Source organism: Ipomoea triloba, chromosome 14, assembly GCF_003576645.1.
Source record: "Ipomoea triloba cultivar NCNSP0323 chromosome 14, ASM357664v1".
Lineage (NCBI taxonomy): Eukaryota > Viridiplantae > Streptophyta > Magnoliopsida > Solanales > Convolvulaceae > Ipomoea > Ipomoea triloba.
This window is the reverse complement of record NC_044929.1, coordinates 2,996,664-3,019,866: the sequence shown is the minus strand read 5'-3', so window position 1 is coordinate 3,019,866 and position 23,203 is coordinate 2,996,664. Positions and strand designations below refer to the sequence as shown.

Genomic DNA, 23,203 nt, shown 5'->3' with positions numbered 1-23,203 from the left:
AAAATTAGTGTGTGAAAAATGAAACAAAAATCCAATCATATAATAACATATATTGTCAAATGAACGTGGGGTGTAATTAAAGCATTATTATAATTAAACTAGTGCGTGAAAAATGAAACTACAAAGTAGAGCTCATACAATAATGTATATTGTCAAATAAAACTATAGTAGAATTAAAACGATACTTTGGTATATCAAACTAATGTGCGTGGAAAATGAAGCTAAAAAACAGAGCAATATTGTCAAATGAAACTGAAGTGTAATTAAAATTATACTTATTTCATGGACCATATTATTACATGGACTTTGGTCCACAATAAAATTTGTCGCCAACTTACAACATCCCTCCATAACACAACCAACGTAGGATTTATCAGAGGATTTGAATTATTTAAAAGGTGACAGACATTGAGATAATCTGACTCGATCTTTACTCGCTGACAACCTTAATCTTTGAGCCAAGATAGTGTTTCCTTTACCGCTAGAGCCTCAACTAGATGGGGATCATCCAGGCTCCTAAGTGGTCCATTAACCGCGCCTAAGAAAAATTACATTATTTAAAAAAAAAAAGTATATTATTCATAAATAATGTTGATTCAGTACACAAATAATGTGTTCAGAAAAAAAATATATTATTTGAGTATTAAAAATATACAGTATTATTTTGTATAATATACATTAAGTACACAAATAATGTACTTTTCATGATCCATGCAGTATTGTGTGCACCATGGTCCACATAAAAATTTGCCTTACTTACTTTGCCCTTTGGGCTCTAGTTTTTCTCTCTAACTTTGGAGAACAAATAAAAAAAAATGAAAAATGACATATTTAATCCCTCCCTGGTATAATAATGGTAAATTTAGTCATTCTCTGTAACTTCTCCCTGATCGGCAACCGTTCGCCAGTCGCCGATCAATTTTTCGTCTGAAATTTCGCTGGAGTGTGGCCGGAACCCTAATGACCTGTGATAGAAGGTCATTAACCGGTTTTTGGGTTTCATTGCATCAAAATGAATTGTTGATGGGTGTAATTGCACCTTTAAAAAGTTTAGGGGGCTAATTGACTTTTCAGTTAAAGTTCGAGAGTTTATTTGACCATTTTTCCCTTAATATTTTTATATCATCATTTATTTAAGAATTAAAACACATTAATTGATTGTTGGGAACAAAGTTTCACACATTAATGTACTCCTAATGTTTAATTTTACATTTTCTTCCCCAAAAAAGTTGAATCATCAATCCCAAGGGCCCTCACACCCCTACCCGACAAGACATTTGGAATAATATAAATCACAGTAACTCAATGACTGGTGTCATAATTGTATCATGTTAATAAAATAATTATATCAAACCGGGTAGACCCTTACAAAACACCACAAGAAACACTCTTGTAATTACTAAGGCTATGTTTGGCAGAGCTTATAGCTTATTTTAAGCTACTAATAAGCTATAAGCTCTGTTTGGTAATGTTCTCAAAATAAGCTAGTAGCTTAAAATAAGAGCTTATTTTGAAATGCTACTTGCGGTAGCTTTTCAAAAATAAGCTAGTAGCTTTTTAACTTTTTTTCATCTTTATCCTTATTATTTTAAATAAATGACATCCTTTACCCCTCCTCTCAATTAAAACCATTTTGACATTTTCTTTTCATTATGTTTGGTAGTAATTTCAGTTTGACATTTATGTTTGAACATTAATTTTTGTATGAACTAAACTTATGAATTATAAACATTTTTTTTTACTTTATATATTTTCAAATATATGTTCTTACTTTATATTTTATTTAAATATATTGATTTCATTATTTTATATTTTAATATATAAACAAACCTATTTAAATTTAAAATTATTTAAATTGTATGAAGATGTCCTTTTTAGTCTTTTTACATTCATCAACTTATCAAAAAGTTAATTTTACCAAACACTTTTAAGCATAACCTTATCAAAAAGTTAATTTTACCAAACACTTTTAAGCATAACAGCTAGCTTAACAGCTCTTAAGATTTCAGCTTCGAACTTATAAGCTAGCTTAACAGCTCTTAAGATTTCAGCTTCGAACTTATAGGCTAGCTTAACAGCTCTTAAGATTTCAGCTTCGAACTTATAGCTTTTCAGTTTTCAGCTACTTTTCAGCTTTCAGCTACCTTTTCAGCTAGATTTGCAAAACATAGCCTAAATCAACCGTCTAACCAATTTGTCTAGAATTACCTATTACCCCATCTATATATCCTTCTATTTTCAGTAATATCTATATATTACGGAGTATCATTTAAGAATTAAAACACATTAACTGATCGCTGGATAAGAAGTTTCACACAACACAACACGTGCCTGCGGCTAGTATTAAATAAGAGAGTGAATGAATTGGAAAATAAAATCTGATTAAATTAATAATATTTATAAAATAAAAAAAAAAAAAAAACACCAAGTTTGGTTGATTGGTTCATGTTCATGGTATGCATTACTATACCCTAATCATAAAATGCTACAAATCACACCTACAATACAAGGTTTGGTTCAATTTCATGATATGCATTAATATACCCTTTCTCCAATCAACACTATGAAAGGTTGTGTCAAGTGGGGGCTTCTATACTTGTCAATACCTGGACAATAGACTGGGCATTTATCCACCAAAATCCATCAAACGTAATGGTTTCCATATACTAAACCACACAACCGGCAAGATTTTGGCTGTTATTTGTCCGTTGATGGTTCCCCAAAGCTACCCTCTTGGATCAGCTAGCAAAGCAGAACATTTTGTAATTGGTGAGTTTGAAAGTAAGAGCCTGCTATTTACTAAAAAAGGCAGATAGAGTGGAAAAAAGTGAAAAGAGAGTGGGATTTTGCAATACCAAGGAGCCAACTCGCTCATATGCTTCCATTGCTTTCGGATCTTCTTCATCTTCATACCCTACTTGTAGTATCCTCGGACCATTCACTGACCAAAATGCACTTCGACCGGCCTCCTGAGGCAATCAAGATGCAGAAAGAGGGCACAACACAAATCACCATTAAAATGTCTGTAAACTATAGTGAAATACACCATTCTTTTTAGAGAGAACCTCTAAACTTTACTCGAAAAATCAATTAAGCCCTTAAACTTTCAAAAGGTACAATTAAACTCATAAACTTGTTATTTTGGAGCATTAAAGCCCAAACCAGTTGGTGACCTATAATTGCAGGTCACTAGGGTTCCGGCGACCCTTTGACCAATTTTCGGGGGCAAACACAAGCGACCGGCGACCATCAAATGGTCGCCAGTCGAGTTTGTAAAAGGTGACCAACTGGTCATTGGAGAAGGCAAACCAACTGGTCGCTGGTGTTTGTCCCCGGAATGTCGCCGAAAATTGATTAGAGCCTCGTTGGCCGGAGGGTCGCCGGAACCTTAGTGACCTGCAATTACAGGTCACCAACCGGTTTTGGGGCTTCAATGCTCCAAAATAACATGTTTATGGGTTTAATTGCACGTTTTGAAAGTTTAAAGGCCTAATTGAATTTTCAATAAAGTTTAGGGGCTTATTTGATTCTTTTCCCCTCTTTTTAATTCAGTAGCCAGGGAATTTCCTGTGGGTGACATCGCTCCCAAAACCACATGCCAAGTTTACCTGTAAGACGAGTAAATAAATAGCTTCCAATGATTGTACACGAATTTCAGGATCAGTCACAGGTTCACGCTCAATGGAAAGTGCACTCGCAAGCTCAAGTGGCATTTTAGATGTGTCTTGCTCAGTATAGATCTGTTGCAAGTCAATCAACAAGTGGAAACAAATTATTAACTTCATCTGCATTTAGAAATTATAACCAATAATAATAATAATAATAATAATAATAATAATAATAACAACAACAACAACAATCATGCTATAGTAGGGTTCAAAACCATAAACCAAACACCCCCTTAGATCATCTGGCTTTCTACTGTTTTGTAGGATGTTATTGCTAACTTCAACTTAGAGTCTTTACAATCACATATGTTCATGTATTCTATGAAACTTCGGTTCTAAGACAAGCTTCATGTAACTTTAGATTTCAAGGGGCAGAATGAAGCACTTCTTTTTTTATCACAACGCTGTATAGAAGAAGGAAATCCAATCTTCTCAAAGGAAAACTAACAAGACTGATAATAACAAAGGCTTCTTAACCACTGAAAAATGAGAAACATTCCAGCCTCTCAGAAGGCAAAACTAGATGCTGCCCAAGCAAAAAGACTAAAAGCTAAATCACTCTAGTCCCTGTGTTTTGTATTATTTGACTGATTTCCAAATTAGACCTTGTAATCCACACAATCATTTCCATATATACACCCCAAGTCCCAAGAGCAAGAGAAAGTAAGTCACCTTATTTCCAGCAACTGGCAGTAGGAGAGCTGGCCATAGAAACTCTGAAATTAAAAGCAAATTTTGTAGCTGATTTTCAGCTTCAAAGCAGCAGTTACGAATAGTTCCGGAGACCTATAGTAAAAAATTACTATTAAAGAAAAGTTGCATTCCATAATCTCTACTTCATTATTATCCATATTGAATTAAAATGGATTTCTCACACACACCCCTTTCTTTCGCAGCATGCTTCCTGAATCAAACTGCCGAATAATCTGCTTCAGAAGTCCTCGCTTGGGGTCCAGCAGAAGTTTCCTCCCTTCTTCTCTTTTTGAAATGTTCACCAATACAGAAGCCACATGCTCAAAGGGATCACCTGATGATCATAGGTTTTGATGAAAAATAATCTAAATGTCAACCAATATTTGGTTTATGGATTCAATCATATTCTTCAAGCTTAACTTTTTCTAACCAATAGGTAAGTGAAGGGATGTTCCTAGCTACTATGAAGCCAAAATTGTTCTATTTAGGCATGTGTTAAGGTTTATCTTATAAACATCATGAAATTTAGATAGCAAAGAAAACTGCCACAATTCCCGTTGTTACTACTTCTTAGATACCCTCATCCTTCGCTTCCTATTAGAAGTGGAGACTCCTCCCCACCCCCCTCCACACACACACACAACTAATTGAGGCTGTGAGCCTAAGACAGAAGCGTCTTAATTGATGATACAAGCACAGAAGGCATAAGATAAAAATGACATTGCGTAGGCCTTGGATTTTACACCAATATCACAAAATACTAGGGAAAAACATAAAAATAGACAATCAAATTCAAAGGAAAAAATTGACATTGTGTAAATTGCATAAACTCCAAAAAAAAAAAAGGAAAATCATAGCCACCATAAGTGAAAATGTGAAATGGTCCTTTCCCAATCTCCCTCTGTCATTTACTTGCTCATTTTGTCAAAACAGGTGACCAAAGTTGGTAAAGCACTGGAAACAAGAAAAGAGAACCTACTGCAAAAGCCAAGGAAAATAGACTAGGATCTTCACACACCTTTATTCTCACTGGAGGATGAACAGAATGACCTCACGAGCTTCATGACATATAGGCCATGTATCTTGTCATCACCCGACTAATCGACCAGGTAAAGAAATCAAGAAATTAGGAATAAGATTAAAATCCTATCAAGAGTTTATTCATCTTTAAGAGCATGTTAATGTCAAATGAACAAAAAGGGAACAAGAAATAACCTTAATCAGTGAGTCAACACCGGCATCCAATTGTGTGAGATTGACAAGAAGCATAACCAGAAAATGAATAATTTCACAATCCTTCTTATAGAGAACCTCCATAGCCATTTTGACCATACCCATCTCGACCATCTTACCTGCTAACTCTGGCTTTTGTGACAAATTCACAAGTGCTTGTGCTGCAGGTTCAGAAACCACCTAAATTGAGTGATCAAAAGAGCCAGGACAGAAAAGTTAATCATCCATTAGGAGATAGATCAAATCCCTTCATATATTACTTAAGACAAAGACCACTACCTTGATATAGGACCACAAGTAACACAAATGAGAAGTATTGTTGATGAATTTTACACAAATCAGAGGCCAACTATCTTATGTACTAACATTGTAATTTGTAAAGTAGCTTTTGCAGTTACACTGCTTAACCTTTCTAAATTCCCTTAATATATCATTACAATTCACACAGTGCCATTCTGTAATAATAGAAATTGAACATTTTGTTTTGTAAGAGCATCTGCTTAAATAGACAGCCCAAACTCAATGGACAGTTAGATACTAGGACCTCTTATATATAAAAGCTTTAGACAAACAAATTTATATGCACTTCCTGAAATTATTTGTTCCTCATAAATATGAACTGTGTTTTTATCTAATTGAAACAGAAATAAACAAATATAGAAAAATAATAATAATAAAAAACCTTGTTTTCAGCGAGCAGGCGTGACAAAGGCGGAAGCACAATGCTGGAGTATCTTCCCAGAGATTGCAGCCCATCGTCGGACCCCGTATAGTCACGAAGAATACCTACAGCCGCTTTCTTGATCTAAATTTGAGTGGTTTACACATACAAAACCAAAACCCTCGAAGTTTCAGCTTTCAGTGGTATATACAATAGATAAACACGATATATATATATATATATATATATATATATATATATATATATATATATATGTATGTGGACGAGAAACATTGCTTACGGGGGGAGAAGGAGATGAGAGGAAGCCAATCAGTTCTTCAAGTTCATTCGCCATTGATGATTTCCTTCACAGCCGCAAACGTAAGACTACTGTCAGAGCCGCCAGTGCAGGTTTTTCTTCAGCTCGGTACTCTGTGCAGGGTTGCCCACAGTCAAACCACTTCTGAAACGGCGTCGTAAGGGTGATAGCATCTCCCTCGTTTTCTTTCTCTTTTTTTTTTCTTTTAATATTAAATAAACTTAAATTAAACCGGCAATCATTATTAAACACAAATATACAATTGGGTCATTAATTTTTTTTAAAGTAATTAATTCATCGAACAACTTAAAATCATACAATTGTACTAAATAACATGTTACCTTAGTCATGGTTATTTTATTTACATGATTGTCTTTTACCCGTCTTCGTTCAACAATAACTTAAAATGTCATTATTGCTATTGAGAGACCTACAATGAACTGGCTATGAACAACAAATGCATAAAGCAAAGGTTCACAAATTGAAATTTGACGCAAAAACTAGGATATAAAGAGCAAAAGTGCTTTTTGGACATAACTCCCCACAAATGGATCCATTGTAAGTGTTTATTGATCCACAATCCTGATAAGGGTTTTACTACACCTATTTCCAATATCATATTTTTAGTGATTTTACTTGTACCTCGTTTAGTTTAGTGGAACATGATGCTTAATCCATTAATATTCGATTTCAAGAATTTCTAAACAAAAATGTTAAAAGATGCACATTGCAACATGCTGAGAGTATTTTTGTCATATCTCTCTCATACAAAGTTCAATTAAACATTGTGGAATAACTCAACTATAACATTAAAGTTGTTTGATTTGTGGAATGTTGACCAACATATTCAATTAATAGATCCCTCCTATTCATTTGGTGACAAGAAGAGCATAAATAAGTTGGAACCTAGCAAAGGAGATATCTTCCCTGTTTCCTTAAGTTGTCATTCAACATAGCTTTGTCTTCTTCCTCTCCTTCTCATTGTTGCAGTGTGAAACGGAGCTTCTCCAAGCTCCAGTAAAGATAACACGAGAGTGCTAACAGATTTAGTTTGATGGCCCGTATATCACTACACTTCCGGCAGACGCTTGATTGGCAGCACGATTGCTTCCAAAATTCTTGCGATTTGATTCTCGTGCTATCCTTGAACCAAACTGTATAGAGAATGAGAGAAATGTAATATAATTTATAATGCGACTCAATTACGCAAAGCAGTCTCATCATTTAGGAATAATAAATCAAGGAAATCTAAAGATCATTCTGGTTTACTGTTTAAATGGCCATTGCTACCAAGGATATAAAGAAATTATGAAGGAGCTTGGGTGAAGTTCTCCTTAGATGTTTGTCATGTAGTTCACGAGTGGATATTGGAAATCTAAGTTAGTAAAAAATAATCCGTGTGTTATAATTTGATTGGAGAATTACATGGCAAACACTTGAGGAACTCCACCAAAGACCAAAGTTCTTCAAAGAAATTAAATACAAGGTTATTCTGGGGAGTAAGAATATGATGCGATATTTGAATTGGATATCCTGATTTAGTTCCCTTGTGATGAAATTTTGTGCAAATCAAATGTAAAGTTCAGAAAGCACACCTGGATTGCTCTTTTGGGCAGAGAAGCTGCTTCAGATAATCCAAGCAACTGGGCAATCTTCATAAGAAAGAAGATTTCAACAGCATTCAGATATGTAAATGGCATGGATACATAACTCAAATTTACAGCTTTTATATTTAGGGTCTCTTTGAAAACCAGAAAAAATATTTTTTTTGTAAAATGATTACCGAAAAATGAGTCGTTTTCCGGAAAACATTTTCATTTTCTGATGTTTGGCTGAAAATTAAAAAACATATTTTTTCTGTTTGGCTGAAAATTAAAAAACATCTTTTTTCTGTTTGGCTGAAAATTATAAAATTATCTGTTTTTTTGTTTGGTTCGTTTTCTAAAAAATGTTCAAAAAATCATCTTTTTTCTATTTGGTTCATTTTCTTAAAAATGTTCAAAAAAATCTATTACAAAATTATTCCTTATCTTGAATTTGAGCATGCATATGTTAGCTAGCTTCATAATTTCCTTCTACATATGAATATATGCCCAGGTTCCACTGGGTCTAGATATATTGTGGGCTATAGCTTATCTTTTAACTGAGTAGGCGCCTATATAGCTAACTAAAAGGGACAAATTATTCTGTGGACCTGGGTCCAAAATACATAATTTATATACTGAATGTTCACAATTTGCAAGGTGGACCGGGTCCATGGTAGTCCGCATAAAAGGGTTGTGATGTGAATCAATTGTTATACCATGGACCAGGGTCCACCTTGCATTGTAAAACAAGCATTTTTCTCCTTTTGACTAAAATAAATATTTTCCATTGACTTTATTTTTCTTGAATAGCCAAACTTCATAAATTCCGGAAAATTATTTCAGGAAGTCAATCAAGTCATTTTCCCGCGGGCCCTTATTTCACATTGAAAACTACCACCCAGGTATATTGTTTGATTTTTTTAATAAAAAATTATGTAACCAGATATGTAAAACGCTCATTTTAGCATTGCAGTGTAAACTAAAAATAAAACTTGAAAGAAGAGAAAGACCTCTCTCAAGATTTTCTTATCCCCAACACCACTTGGTTGATTCAGGTCAGCAATCTCCCACAAAGGAATATCAAGCAATGTCCTTATGACGTCCTCATCCAAGAAAGGAAATCTAGCCTGAAAAACATATAACAAGTGCATTATTAACTGGAAAAATTTACCGAAAAATTAATAGTTGAGTTACTGACATACCTCCTTGCCATTGTCGGCAATGCATCTATCATCTCGTCCTAGATTCCTCTTCCAAATCCTTTGCATGTCTAATTTCATTTCCTCACTCAACCCTAGCCAGCTATTTATTAATCAAAATGGATCAACCATTTGAAAGGAGCAATTAGCAAAAGACCCGTAATAAAGCCACAGTTGTAAGAGATTAAGAATTAACAGCAATATACCAATGTTGGATAGGGGCACACAGAACCAGTATAATCAGATGTTTAATACCCGTGAGCCTATTGGAGATGGAACATTTAAAAACCAACATATTCTCTAAACTCACCTTCCATTTCTAAATTTTGTCCTATGCCGGCCATATCCAGCACACTGCTCATCGGCACCAGAGCCTACCAGGAGAACCCTGGCGTCAGACTTATACTTGATACATTCAAATCTTTCTCCATTACTAGCGCTCGTGTTTTGATACACCCAACCATCACCACCAGCTGCCAACCATAGTGCTATTCCAATATTCAGGTCCTGAATCAATTTTTAGGAATGACTTCTACATGTGATATAAAGTATTGTATTTTGATGAACAGACTGCTTCCCATTTTTTGGGTTTCTCCTCACATTTGTTTATAGCATTTGGAAGTGTATAGCTAAACCACTTTATGCAAGTTCATCCCAAGTCCCAACTTATTCTTAAGCTTATCTACTTGAAAAAATAAATGTTGGCTAAATATTAATGGTTGAGAAAAGCCTTTTTATAGTACATTAGAGGAAAACATTTAAGTCTAAACTCAAAAGCCTCAATTTGAAGTATAATAAGCGCTTTCCTAAAAACCAGAACACACACTTACTTTTGAAAGTCCAAATATCTCCTACATTTGATTAGTTTTAATTTCTAAGTTCATAAATACAGTCCTTTATTGTAACTATGAGTCTATGACCATCAATAATGCCAGAGTTAATATCCAAACAACTTTTCTTTTCCAAGAACTCTCAACATACATTCAACTGAATGTCTGGATGTATTAAAAGCTCTTAGCAATAGTGATCTATTTGGATAAGTTTCAGTTGGGCAAAAGCAACACACATCTTTTACTAGGAGAGATCACGTATGAAAATGCTTAGAACAGCATAACAGTCACAAGAAATGTACCATGTAGGTCTTTGCAGGATTTATTAGTGACATGACATGTTTTGTTTCGGAGGTCAACTTTTGAAGATCGGCATCAATTTCTACAAGTTTCCATCTGCAATTCAGACATTTCTACAAGTCAAACACCAAAAGTGTTTAAAAAAGAGAGACGAAGGCAAGGATCATTACAGATAAATAAGACCACATCAAATATTAACTCCAACAACCCTGGTAATGATCCAACATTCCAACTAGAGGGGCGATCTCATTGGATTTTTAAAAAATAAAAACATCAGAGGTAAGCCTAAATTACTGCCTTGCTGAAATACCAAAACAGGGTAATGAAAATTACTCTCGAAGAGCCATGAGCATTATGCCATTATCAACACACATCTTCAATATAAATGCCTTCTATTTCATGCAGAAGGACAAGGATAACTGCATACCTTCTTGATGGGGCAATTCTTTGAAGTTCCTTTAGACCTGCCCTAGCAGAAATTCTATCAGGAGCACACTGACCATCAAAGCTTACATTAAGTAGATCAATTTCATCTACATCCAAAAAGCAGAAGAAAGAACAAATTCTAAAACAATCCTCTAGAAATAAATGATTCTTGATTAGGCAACAGGAAAGGAGCTTTAAAAATAAGTGTATAATTAAACTTCAAAGATATAATCTAGCAGATACACATAAACACTCACATTCAGCATCCATGCACTGATCCATCAATGCTGCAAGTATCATAGAATCCAATCCGCCAGAAAAGAGCAGTGCTACTGGAGCATAGTTTTTATGATCACATCCAAGTGAAACTGCCTACATTAAGGAACATTATAAATACAACAACAGTATCATGAATAGACTAAACAAATTGAAAAATTAATAACATTTTTTATAAGTTTTTTTTTTAAAAAAATAATTGTAATTGAATCATGGTAAAAATTGGTTCAATAAAAGGAAAAAAGGAGGCAAGGAGCAATAGGTAAAAGCAGCTTGTTTGCCATAAAGAAAAGAGTTTATTCTTTACAATCTTGCCCATTCAAGCATTTCCAAAAGCAAAAGGAAAATGTACTTCTGTGAAAATGTGGTGCATCAAACTCAAAGCATCAACAGGAATTACTATACAAACAAGTACTCCCACATTCACAAGCTAGGGCATCAAATGTAAGGCGGGAAAGGTCTTCAAAAGACATACAACAAGAAAGGAACATCTGAACATTAGTTTCAGATGTACCAAAAAATAGAAAGAAACATTTTTCCTTTCTATAATTATGTATGAAGCATGGCACATGAGTGTATAATAGCAACACAAGTTCACATTAGTCAGTTGGAAACCTGATAAACTGTATCATTTGAAGTTCTTTTCATTACAGATTCTCTTAAAGCATTCATCACTTTCTGCAGTGGCAATGTAGATGAACACTGTATACGACCTGAAACTATTGGAAGAAAAAACTTGAGTCATGTTTGAGCCAAGCGACATGAAAATCAAATACTAGAGATTCCAAAGCATCTTAAATGTCATGGACTCATGGCATCTTATTGGAAATAGTAAGAGTATCAAAGTTGTTTGTAACTGCATGCATAACATTAAACAATATAATTCAGTTCAAGTACTACCAGAATTACTGCGAATATTGTCCTGCTCACAAGAGACCTCTATCCGAGAACTGTGCAATTCCTCTGGGGTGGGTTGTACGCAAGTTCTCTCCCACCTAATCAGTTCTTTAAGTTTTGGATCAGGCCAATCATGTTTCCTAATGTCACCAACCAAATCTCTATTGGTTTGATAAGCACCAATAGATAAATTGTACACTCCACATGGAAGTTCTTCCCAGAAGTCCACGCTATAACTTTGTTCACAATCACTGAAGCCTGTAAGTAGGCTCATAGTAGACCATATATTAAAATATTGTCTGAATGCAAAAATAATGGTTCATTATAGAGCATGCTTATAGATTGAAAAAAATTGCCAGCTGATGGCACATGCAAGGTGGTGTAGAGATATCAATGGTTTCTACTTTTCCTCTCTTAGTAGTTTATTTACCCCTTCCTAGAGATTGGTTTCCATTATCATCCGCAGAAAGCCCAACTCATAGTACTTGGGCATATTTTGATCTTAGAGGAGGGAGACTGTAACACACCACGCCAACATGCAGATATGAATATATGATGTACCGGGTACCTAATGAACCTAATAGACCCAGAATTTCAACTCAAATTAGGTCTAAACACAACACCCTAAATTGTTTAACCTTTGCAAATTTGCTGTTAGATTCCTTATTAAATATTAATCTACCATTAATATTGTCTAATGAATGTGACAATTCACAGAACTATCAAGGAAATTTTGCTAACAAATTACAGATTTTCTGAACTAGTATATACTAAGTAGAAAGAAGAGAAATGTAAAGGTCCATTGACAACTATGCACCTGAGCTTTCACAAGTTGAAGAAGGTGGTGACACAGAAGATAGCAGAAAACGAGAGTCCTCCTTAGTAGGCCAATGAACAAGAAGGCTCCGCCTGCCAAATGCATCTCTTCCAAACCACAATGTCTTTGAGCTATTCTACATGCAAGATTGCAAGGACACAATTTCAGTAACACAGGCTTTAAAATGATGCATAATTGCAGCATTTAAAGTAAAGCTGAAAAGAACTTACCACTCATAGTTACCTGCCAATATATCATAGCCCATGGTCCCTTGATTCGAGAAAGAAGCTCAGGAATTGAGCTCTGCAGTTGTCCATCAGAAAAATGAGATCTATTATGTCCACTTGAAATACAACAGCAGCATTCTCTCAAGGATTGCATCAGAACCTCCGTGTCATTGCCATAGCTAGCCACACAAATACCTCCAAAAATTTCACCTATAAATTACAATTTAAAATAAAAAATAAAAAATTCAGCTTTAGAAATGGGAGAACTAGAAACAGGATGCATCGCGATTATGCCATACATGACACAACTAATACCAAAGGATCTCATTTCACATATGATATAATCAGAATTCAGCAACAAGTTGCATTTCCATTATTCAAATATGTTCTTTGTACAAATTAATCATCTTAATCATGTGTGAACACAGCATACACATATGAAAAAAGCCAAAAAGGTACCAATGATTTTTCTTATGCTCCAAGACAAAAACGCACTAAAACAATACGGATTATCATTTTTCCACATGCAATAAACATGGTAATTACGTAGCTTAATAACAATAATAATGTAAGCCATACCATTGTAGACAAGAATATTTCCACATTCATCCACCAAAGGCTGAACAATAGGATTAACTCCTCTAAGCTGCAATGTAGCCCCAATAAACCGTAGTTCTCCAAACAATTCTTTAGCACTACCATTACTGAGCTTGATGTCAGTTTTTTTACTACAATTTTCATTATCATTAATAGCAACAATTTCACATTTCCCTTCACCAAAAGGAGAGGTTTTGAAATGAAGAAACACAGTCTTGCTTCCTAAGCTGTCTGGACCTCTTCTACGCAAAACAGTTTTGATATCTTCTTCTAAAAACAAAGCCTGTTTGATAAAATGTCAACAAAAAAACGGAGAAATACTCGTGCAAATGCATAAATGTGAGTGCATCAACTTTCCGTAAAGTAAAATTACCTGCTGATGGAATTGAGGAGTCGGAGAGATGAAATCTGGGAGAAGAGACGATAAGTCGATGCGAATTCCGGAAACAATCAGCGCAATTCCACACATCTCGTAGTCGCCTCTGTAATCTGCAATTTTGATTAAACCCTAATTTTTGAAACTCGAATTAGGGTTTTGCATTAGCTGAACTGAGCAACTCTCTGTTTGTGTTTACTTAATACCAAATATAATTATTTTATGTGTAAATTAAAAACAACAGCCTCCATAGCATAGTGGTAGTGCGTTCGCTTCGTAAGCGAAAGGTCGCGAGTTCGATCCTCGCTGGGGGCTATATTTTAATATATTAATTCACTAATATTGATGATTAGTTATTCCTTTTATTCCTTACCAATTTGTCGAGAAAGTTTTAATAAAATTAAGGAAAACAAGTCAAATAGCGCACTAAATTTATTATTTTGTGAATTTGAGTTACTGAATTTAAAAAATTTTCAAATAGCGCACTAAATTTATTATTTTGTGAATTTGAGTTACTGAATTTAAAATCTTTTTGTGCAATTGAGTTATATTTTAAAAAGTGTACAATCTAACAAGTAAAATATGTGTAATTCAATACTTTTTATTTCTTTCAATACAATTTTGAGTTGAAAATATTTTAAATTTTTCTCCCAACTAGTATATATGATTGATGAAAGGACGACTCTAAGTATATACTATGTTAGCAATATGAATGAATTTTACTATAAAAAATAAAAAAATGCTAGGGGAGGCCAGAGTCTTAGTTACTTGACCCTGTGAATGCTCGAGCCCCTACTATTTGCAACAATCATATTTTATATTCATATTTTTTGCTTGTTTAATAGTCTAATTGGACACTTGTTAAATTTAATGTCCTAATTTTACATAAGCGATAAATCTAATGTCTTATTTTACATTTGTTTCTAAAATTAATTGCTTATAATTAGTAATTAACATATAAAAAGACATAACAATATGTATATTTAAAAAAAAAATACATGCGTATATTTTATAAAATTAATTTACTAATATATTGTTGGTTTTATGACTTTTGGCTAGTTAACGGCCGACCAAACACAACCTTTAAATATCGCACATTTTGTTACGGGTTGTGTTAAGGGGGTGAGGAAACGTGTAGGGGTTAACCGAGGCCCCTCAGCAAACTCGCGGCGGGGTAGCCTTGGTGCCCGGCGCTCCTCTTGGGGTGCTTTGTCTTTCCGACTCCTCCTCTCCTCCTCCTCCTTCTTTCGCTTCTCAGCCACTTCTGCCTCTGCGAACCTTGTGGCCCGGTCCATCAGCTCGTTGTAGGTCTTGGGGGGTACCGGATGAGGTCCCGGTAAAACGGGTCGGACCGCAAGTTATTCCTGAAGATTATTATGGCTACTCTGTCGTCGAAGTTGGCGACCCCCAATACTTCGCGCTTCCATTTGTTGAGGAACTCCGGTAGTGAATCTGTAGGCCGCTGCTTTACGTGATATAGGTCTGCAAACTCCTTCCTCTTTTGTACATTGCTGGCAAAATACGACATGAATTGCTTGGTAAGAGCCGCGAAGGTAGAGATGGAGCCCTCCGGGAGGGATCCGAACCAATCCTGGGCCTGGCCATCCAGGGTCGAAAAGAAACCCCGGCACATGATAGCGTCACTAGCCCCCTGTCATCATCATGGCGGCCCGGTACCTGTTGAGGTGCGCTCGCGAGTCGGAAGTCCCTGAGTACGTCTTGATTGTTGGGAAACAGAAGTCCTTGGGGAAGGGTTCTTCCATGACTGCCCCCGTGAACGGGGTGGTCAGCACGTCTTGTGGCTCCGGAGACTTGTCCTTCTCGTCAATCTTTTTTTGGAGTTCGTCCATCCTCTTCCGGAGCCGCTCGACCTCGTCTCGGTGTGGGCTCGGGGCTCCATCGTTGGTCTCCCTGGACCGTTCGGCTCGGAAGGCTTGCTTTTGCCGCGGCAGGTGCCGGGGCCGACGACTCGTCGACTTGGGCGCAGTTGACTCCTCCGCCGGGGCCCTCGTAGATAACCTGTCTCGGGCTGGTATGCGGGTACTCAACCGAGCCAAGGCGGACTTGGATTTGGCCGAATGCTCCTTACCAGGCTCTCGACATTCCTATCTGGTTTGGTGGACATCCCCTCCCCCCCACCTCTCCGTCGGCCGGGGTGAGTTGACCTCCCCTTCAACTTGAGTCCTTTGCGCTCGGGGATGCCTGCTGCTAGGCTCACCGCGCTCTCTCGGGTGCGTTGGTGCTGGGGTGGGTACTCCGCGGGGGGCCTCGGGACCGGGTTGGGCGGCCTGAGGACCTCCGTGGAGCCCTTCTACGAGGCGGGTCAACACGGTAGCGGCTTGTTGAATGGCGGCCCACCCCTCCTAAGGGGGTGGGGCGGGAAGAGGGGCGGCAAGCGCCGACCCTCCATTGCGGTTGTTGGTGAGATGATCCCTCAAGTCCCCCGCTGACCTCAAGGAGGGGGCCCGCGGGTGACTAGCGGCCCCGTTACGCCCGTTCCCGCTCGGTGGGACGTGAGCACTCTGGGAGCCGTTGGTGTTGCGAGAGTTGGATCTCGATCTTGCCATAGCTAGGGTAAACTAGCACGCTTGAGCCTGACGTCGGCTCTCAATGAAAGCCCTAATGATGGATTTAATTAACCCGGGGGTTCGGACTAATAAACCCGTTAAATGAATGATAGTACGAACAAACAAGGAATAACAGGCGAAATGAATGTGACAAGGTCGCGGGGACCGAGTATTGTATTAGATTGTAGTTAATAAGCTATTACAAGTGTAGTTTAGGACAAAGAATATAGAACCTGTCTTAATGAGACAATAACACGCCTACTTATACCCTCCAAAACCCCTAACCGCCCTCCCCCTAAGACGGGGAAACGGTTACGGATCCGATTTGACCGCGCCCGTGCTACGACCGGGCCCGTGGCCGAGCTCTTCCAGCCGAGTCCTTGGGCCGAGACCACCTGGCCGAGGCCCCTTAGCCGGGGCCTTGGGCCGAGACGCTAAATGAACTAACCCGGGTCAAGCACGGGGCTCCACCCGGGTCCCGGACCTATCTCGTGACCCTTGTCTTGCTCCCTCGGGTCAACTTGGCCCGTTCCTAATATATCAATCAGATTGATATGGGCTCCACTATCGCGTTGAGTTCGAGTATTTTGAGGGTTTTGATGATAGGATTAATATCTCATGAAATCGACGATGTAAGTCATCAGAAAGAAATTGAAAACTTTGAAGTAAACAGAAGACTAATAACCGTAATTGTGATAGACGATGATGAGCCCTGAACGCACAACACCGAAAGAATCTTCGACTGTATGTGAAAATGATTGAAGTTGACTCATTTTCTCCACACATTTGACTTTTCAACCGCACAAATTTGAATAATGATATTTTAATTTAATTTGATGTAGTTGAAGATGAAGCTATAATCATTTATTGCATATGAATGTATGGAGTAATATATACTCCGCATCATTTTTTTTTCCTTGTCTCTCTTTTTTTTTTTTTTAAATCATGTAAATGAACTTGTATATTTACTTTCACATCAGCATTAAACTTGAATAGATACTTGGCGTGAGGAACGAAAATGATCAATATGTGAACAATTCATAAACTAAATAGAATCGCAGTATTACAATTAAGACTTTACAATTATTACAATATTCACACTATGTGGAAGCTGTAGCATGCAAAGAAGCCCTATCCTGGCTAAAATTTCGTCAAGTTGGCAACATGCGTTTGGTGGTTGACGGCCACAATGTTGTAACGACAATCCCGAAGAACCTCGAAGACCATTTTTATACGGGTCCAATTTTAAATAAATGTCATTCTCTTTTATCCTCTTTTCAAAATCCAATATGTCGTTTTATTCCACATTCAGCGAACCAGTTAGCTCACATTCTAGTTAGAAGCACGGGCTCTCAGTATGTTCGTTGTACTTGGGAGTTCTTTCCAGTCTCCCTTGGATTGTTTGTTACATCTTTTAAATTAATGCATGGGTTGTTTATTTCTATAAAAAAAAAAAAGACTTTAAAAATGGAGCTTACCGCCAAAGGCCTTGTAGTCAAGCGGCATGAAGTGATTCTCCCAAGTGGGAGGTCATGGATTTGAGCCTCAGTGGAGGCAATGTTAACTTTGTTGGGCTTTCGTAGTCTTCGAGAAAAGTATATGAACATATACTACATGTAACATGGTCAATAGTATTCAAAAAAAAAATAAAAATGGAGCTTACCATTATGACAGGATTGAAGGGCTAAAAAAAAACTATTTTCTCAAAAATGAAATTTCACATAATATTTTCCTAAATTAATAAACACAGAACAACGCACTGCGCAGTGACGCTGCGCCTCGCCCCGACCCTTCCCGTAATAATCCAATAACCCAACATCACAACAAGTTCCCCACAGAACCCAAGGCAAACACAATTTCATCACGCAACACGTACACCTTCCGATACAAATTCATGTCTTCTTGAAAAAAGGTGAAATCTTTTTTGAAGTGTTATCTTTAAATCCATCTTCCCACACATGGACTGTTCACCTCTGCAAGTTAAGATCATTCATTGTGCTGTTCAGTGCGGTTGTTACACCTCAGTTTTATCTGAAAATGCATTTCTGGATAATTGGGTTCTATTTGCATTCAAGTATTATTGGGTACAAGTGGAAAATTTTGATTTTTTTGATTTTTTTGATTTTTTTGTTTTTTGTTTTAATCTCTCTGTTGTCTGATTTTGATTTGTTTGTTTGACTTATTAAAGTTATTTGAATTTTGCTAATGACATGATTTTCTGGGTTGAATTTGACCTAAAATATAAATCAAATTTTAATGAAAGTCAGAGGTTTAACAGTTCTGGTTCCTAGGAGCTAGGACCCTAGCTTATGATGCAGTAGAGAATAAGAACACTAGTCTTTGGGACTCCCAGTATAAAAAAGAAATGCATAGGTAGGTGTATAGATGGGTGAATGATTTTCATTGCCTTGCTGCTTTATAATAAACTAACCAGATTTAGTACAACAATGGAAAACTTAGAAATTGGGATCTGTTGTTCCAGACCATGCTTCATGAGGAAAAGTAATTTTGTGGGTTTGAGTATGGAATTCATTTTCTAGTAATAAAACTTAGACATTGGAATGCAAGAACTTAGGACTTTCTTCTTTTTTGGGATTGTTTTGTTTATGTTTACTGATAGGAGAAAGTTTATCTGTTTATGTACTTATTACTCCATAGAATTTATTATCTACCTGAATTTGATATGCAGTGTTAATTCAAAATGTAAATGGATGTCTTGACAAGAAGAGCGGTTAGTGCTTTATGTTACTCAGCTGAGATCCATAAGGCCGCATTGATGAAGAAATATTAAGTTTCAGTTTATGGCTATGAGGCTATCTTTCCTCTGTGAGACCCGAGTTGTTATATAAAACGGAAAGAAACAAATGGCAGAACCAGAATATCATTCTCTAACTTCAGATGCTGTTGAAACTAGGTCTTCTTTTAGCTATCAAAGGTTAAATGCTAACGTCAATGGATCTGGCCTTCCTGGCCTTAAGAAGAGAGGACATGGTATTGGTAATCGATCTTGGATAAAGATTGACCAGCACGGGAATTCAAAGGTTTTGGAATTGGATAAGGCCACAGTAATGAGACATTGTGCTTTGCCAGCTAGAGATATGCGCCTTTTGGATCCTATGTTTATCTATCCCTCAACTATATTAGGTCGTGAGCAAGCTATTGTTGTTAGTCTTGAACAGATTAGATGTATCATCACAGCTGATGAGGTTATACTGATGAATTCTCTGGATGGAAGTGTGCTCCACTACCAGTCAGAACTGTGCAAACGTCTTCAAACAAATAAAGATCAGTCTGGTAAAATTCCTATATTGTTTGATGTTGAAATTAGCCTCTTACTATTCTTCGATGCTGTGGAGCTAGAGTTATGCCTTTAACCTGATAAAGTTAGTGCTTGATTTTAGATTCACCACATCTTTTCTGCTGCTCAAGTTATCAGTCTCCAATCTTAATTAAAGCAAATATAGTAAACTTGGCCTTAAGTTCTCAACTCCTCAAGAGCCATTCATCCCGCTTTGGAAATGTTGTCATTTATTTTTTTTGAATTTTCTCAATCATCTTGCATTGTCACCAAATTTTCGAACTAGGAGTAAACTTGCTGTCAGTTTCACTAAAAATAAATGTGCTTAAAGTAAAAGATGTACTACTCTGCTACTCTATTCTGTTGGAACGAGTTATGGTTCCTTTTGGAAATTATGGATACTTTATGATTTGTTTCTGGAATTTGGTTCAGATGATCTTCCATTTGAATTCAAGGCATTGGAGCTTGCTTTGGAACTGACATGCATGTCTCTCGATGCTCAGGTATGCAGTCGTCTAGAATGTGGCTGAATGGCTGATACTGTAATAGAAACTGCTTTTATTACCTATATGCACTGCACACAAATTTCTCTGTCCGTACACATAATGTGGGACCTAGTCGCTGTAATAGAAACTGATTGTTTTACCTATATTCACAACAAACAAATGTCTCAATCTGTGCACATGATTCTGCAATAGAAGCTGCAAGGCATCGAAGCTTTGCTTTGAAACTGTCATGCATGTTTCTCGATTGCCATTTTTGTGTGTTAAATTGGAAACGGAAAAAAGGATATTGGTAGATTGTACTATAATAGGGCTCACTTGCTGAAGTCCAGTTTGTTAGATCGGTAAATCTAAATAGCCTTGATTATCAAAGAATTGTATTTTAGAATGGAAGAAGAATTCAGGTTAGATGTATTGGTGAAACATTTCTTTGTCCTTATTTAAGTGATACGAAAGTATGAATATAAAATTTCATCGCTAACAGGATTATCCTTGAAGAAAGACATTGTATGTAAGAATTCACTGGCTTTGACAGCATTGTAAATATCATAGGTGAAAGAATTAGAAGTTGAGCTCCACCCAGTGCTTGACGAACTTGCATCATCTATAAGCACTCTTAATCTGGAACGTGTCCGTAGATTGAAAGGTCAACTGCTTGCCTTGACTCAACGAGTCCAAAAGGTTAGACTGTATATTATATTGCTTTAGGTCATTATTGCTTGGGTAGCTTCTTATAGTGCACGTACAAACTTTTCAATGATCTCCAGGTTTGTGATGAAATAGAACACCTAATGGATGATGATGGAGACATGGCTGAGATGTATTTAACCGAGAAGAAACAGAGAAAAGAGGGTTTCCTTACTAGCGATCCATATGATCGCATTAGTACTTCTGGAAATATCAGATTACCGCCCAAATCTGCTCCAGTCTCACCTGTGGGATCAAATAGCGGTGGAGGGCACAGATTAAAAAGGGCTTTTAGCACTATCAGCTCCAGCAAACGAAGCTTTATGAGTTCATCCAGCAATGGAGAAAATATCGATCAACTTGAAATGCTGTTGGAAGCATATTTTGTTGTCATTGACAATACACTCAACAGCTTGCTGTCGGTAATTGAACCTCTACTTTCTCACTCCAAATCTCTAAGTGTTGCTCATATGCGTTTTGTTCAGTATGGAGTAGACTGTTGTTCACCAGATTGCTTAGCTATCAAGGGTTCAAACATAACTCTCCCTGCTTGAGTAAAAAATTCTTTTTGCAATAATTTTCATCTTTCAATCCAATATATACTCTGTGCCCTTAAAACATACATGCATGCTTAATGAATATCATTGTTGCGAAAATAATTTGGTTCCTCACCTTTTGTTCTCCGCCGATGCAGCTTAAAGAATATATTGATGACACAGAGGATCTGATCAACATAAAACTGGTAAGAGCATATTACTTAACCACCCCACCCCAAAAATATTTTTTTTAAATAAGGGAAAATTGCACTTTTCGTCTCTAAGTTGTAGGGTAATTGTAGGATTCGTCCCTACTTGTTGGTCGTGCTCACTTCTTGTCCTTAAGCTATAACTGACGTTGCAAATTTTGTCCTTTTTCTAACAAAACATTAGGGACAAAATTTGCAACGTCGTTATAGTTTAGGGATGAGAAGTGAGCATGACCTGTTAGAAAAAAGGACAAAACTTGCAATGTCAGTTATAGCTTAGGGACAGTGAGTACGACTTGTTAGAAAAAAGGATGAAATTTGCAACGTCAGTTATAGCTTAGAGATGAGAAGTGAGTACGATCTGTCAGAAAAAATGACGAAATTTGCAACGTCAGTTATAGCTTAGGGATGAGAAGTGAATACGACCAACAAGTAGGGATGAATCTTATAATTACTCTATAACTTAGGGACGAAAAGTGCAATTTTCCCTTAAAAAGAAACATATTGCTGTATATTCTTTAGCTGATGTGGTTGTCATTGCGATATTTGTTCATGTGTAACACAGGGCAATGTCCAAAACCAGCTTATACAATATGAGTTGCTTCTGACAGCAGCTACATTTGTGGCCACAATATTTGCCATGGTGACTGCAGTCTTTGGGATGAACTTTGAAGACACAATTTTTGATGACCCAGCAACATTTAACTGGGTTCTTGTTATAACTGGAGCATTTTGTGGGGCTTTATATTCTTTATTCTTGATCTACTTTAGACAGAAGAAAGTCTTCCCATTGTAAAGTTTGCATTGGATTTGAATGGATCCACTTCTTAGCTTTCTGTGGCAACATTGAAGGCCACTGTCAAAAATAACACTTCTACAATTAAAGAAAGCTTGCAAATCTTCTCTACATACACTGGATTACAAAAATTACCATTTCTAAACATTCAAGTCAATTGTTTTCAATATTTTTGTGTTAATTCTTAGGTTTAAACCCTAAACTTGCGGGCCCCCCACCTCATGTCCTGGGAATTGTGAGAGGAGGTAAATTGCAGGATATACCTGGGTGATGCAAGGCCAGGGCCTGAGTATTTGCTTTTTGTTCCAAGGCTAAGATCCTTTCTAAGGTTTAAACCCTAAACTTGAGGGTCCCTCACCTCTGCCCTAGGGATTGTAAGAAAAGGTAAAACGCAGATGTACCTCAGTGAAGCGCAGGGTCAGGGTCTGAGTGCTTGCTTTTTGTCCTAAAGTTGAGATTCTCAGATTTCTCCTCTATTGAGGATTTGAACTCGAGTATTTGC

The 23,203-nt window shown here is 36.9% G+C and overlaps 4 protein-coding genes and 1 non-coding gene across 7 annotated transcripts; 2 read left to right on the top strand and 3 right to left on the bottom strand.

Annotated features, from left to right (window-relative positions):
* Window positions 1-2,379: 2,379 nt before the first annotated feature.
* On the bottom strand, window positions 2,380-6,715 carry LOC116004171 (protein HGH1 homolog). The gene is made up of 9 exons (XM_031244104.1): window positions 6,557-6,715; window positions 6,277-6,399; window positions 5,577-5,774; window positions 5,380-5,458; window positions 4,550-4,695; window positions 4,341-4,454; window positions 3,609-3,740; window positions 2,856-2,969; window positions 2,380-2,742 (listed from the first exon to the last, which is right to left on the bottom strand). Exons 1-9 carry the CDS (start codon window positions 6,608-6,610, stop codon window positions 2,698-2,700), a joined length of 1,005 nt encoding a protein of 334 aa, XP_031099964.1. The 5' UTR covers window positions 6,611-6,715; the 3' UTR covers window positions 2,380-2,697.
* A 556-nt stretch (window positions 6,716-7,271) lies between these two features.
* LOC116003687 (asparagine synthetase domain-containing protein 1) lies at window positions 7,272-14,198 on the bottom strand. Its single transcript, XM_031243589.1, has 14 exons — window positions 14,103-14,198; window positions 13,712-14,012; window positions 13,149-13,342; window positions 12,906-13,041; window positions 12,092-12,346; window positions 11,807-11,910; window positions 11,173-11,287; window positions 10,917-11,022; window positions 10,492-10,585; window positions 9,670-9,866; window positions 9,363-9,462; window positions 9,171-9,287; window positions 8,170-8,226; window positions 7,272-7,728 (listed from the first exon to the last, which is right to left on the bottom strand). Exons 1-14 carry the CDS (start codon window positions 14,196-14,198, stop codon window positions 7,621-7,623), a joined length of 1,980 nt encoding a protein of 659 aa, XP_031099449.1. The 3' UTR covers window positions 7,272-7,620.
* Window positions 14,199-14,348: 150 nt separating this feature from the next.
* TRNAT-CGU lies at window positions 14,349-14,420 on the top strand. The gene has a single exon. It is a non-coding gene; the product is annotated as a tRNA-Thr (tRNA).
* A 979-nt stretch (window positions 14,421-15,399) lies between these two features.
* LOC116004767 lies at window positions 15,400-15,738 on the bottom strand. Its single transcript, XM_031244930.1, has one exon. It carries the CDS (start codon window positions 15,736-15,738, stop codon window positions 15,400-15,402), a length of 339 nt encoding a protein of 112 aa, XP_031100790.1.
* Window positions 15,739-18,444: 2,706 nt separating this feature from the next.
* Window positions 18,445-22,846, top strand: LOC116005146 (magnesium transporter MRS2-5). Of its 3 annotated transcripts, none has more exons than XM_031245399.1 (7): window positions 18,445-18,584; window positions 19,362-19,966; window positions 20,403-20,473; window positions 21,026-21,154; window positions 21,241-21,582; window positions 21,855-21,902; window positions 22,471-22,846. In XM_031245399.1, exons 2-7 carry the CDS (start codon window positions 19,537-19,539, stop codon window positions 22,699-22,701), a joined length of 1,251 nt encoding a protein of 416 aa, XP_031101259.1. In that variant the 5' UTR covers window positions 18,445-18,584; window positions 19,362-19,536; the 3' UTR covers window positions 22,702-22,846. The 3 variants fall into 3 exon arrangements, with proteins under 3 accessions (XP_031101259.1, XP_031101261.1, XP_031101260.1); XM_031245401.1 differs by having other exon boundaries at window positions 18,452-18,651; XM_031245400.1 differs by lacking the exon at window positions 18,445-18,584 and adding an exon at window positions 18,619-18,756.
* The last annotated feature ends 357 nt before the right edge of the window (window positions 22,847-23,203 follow it).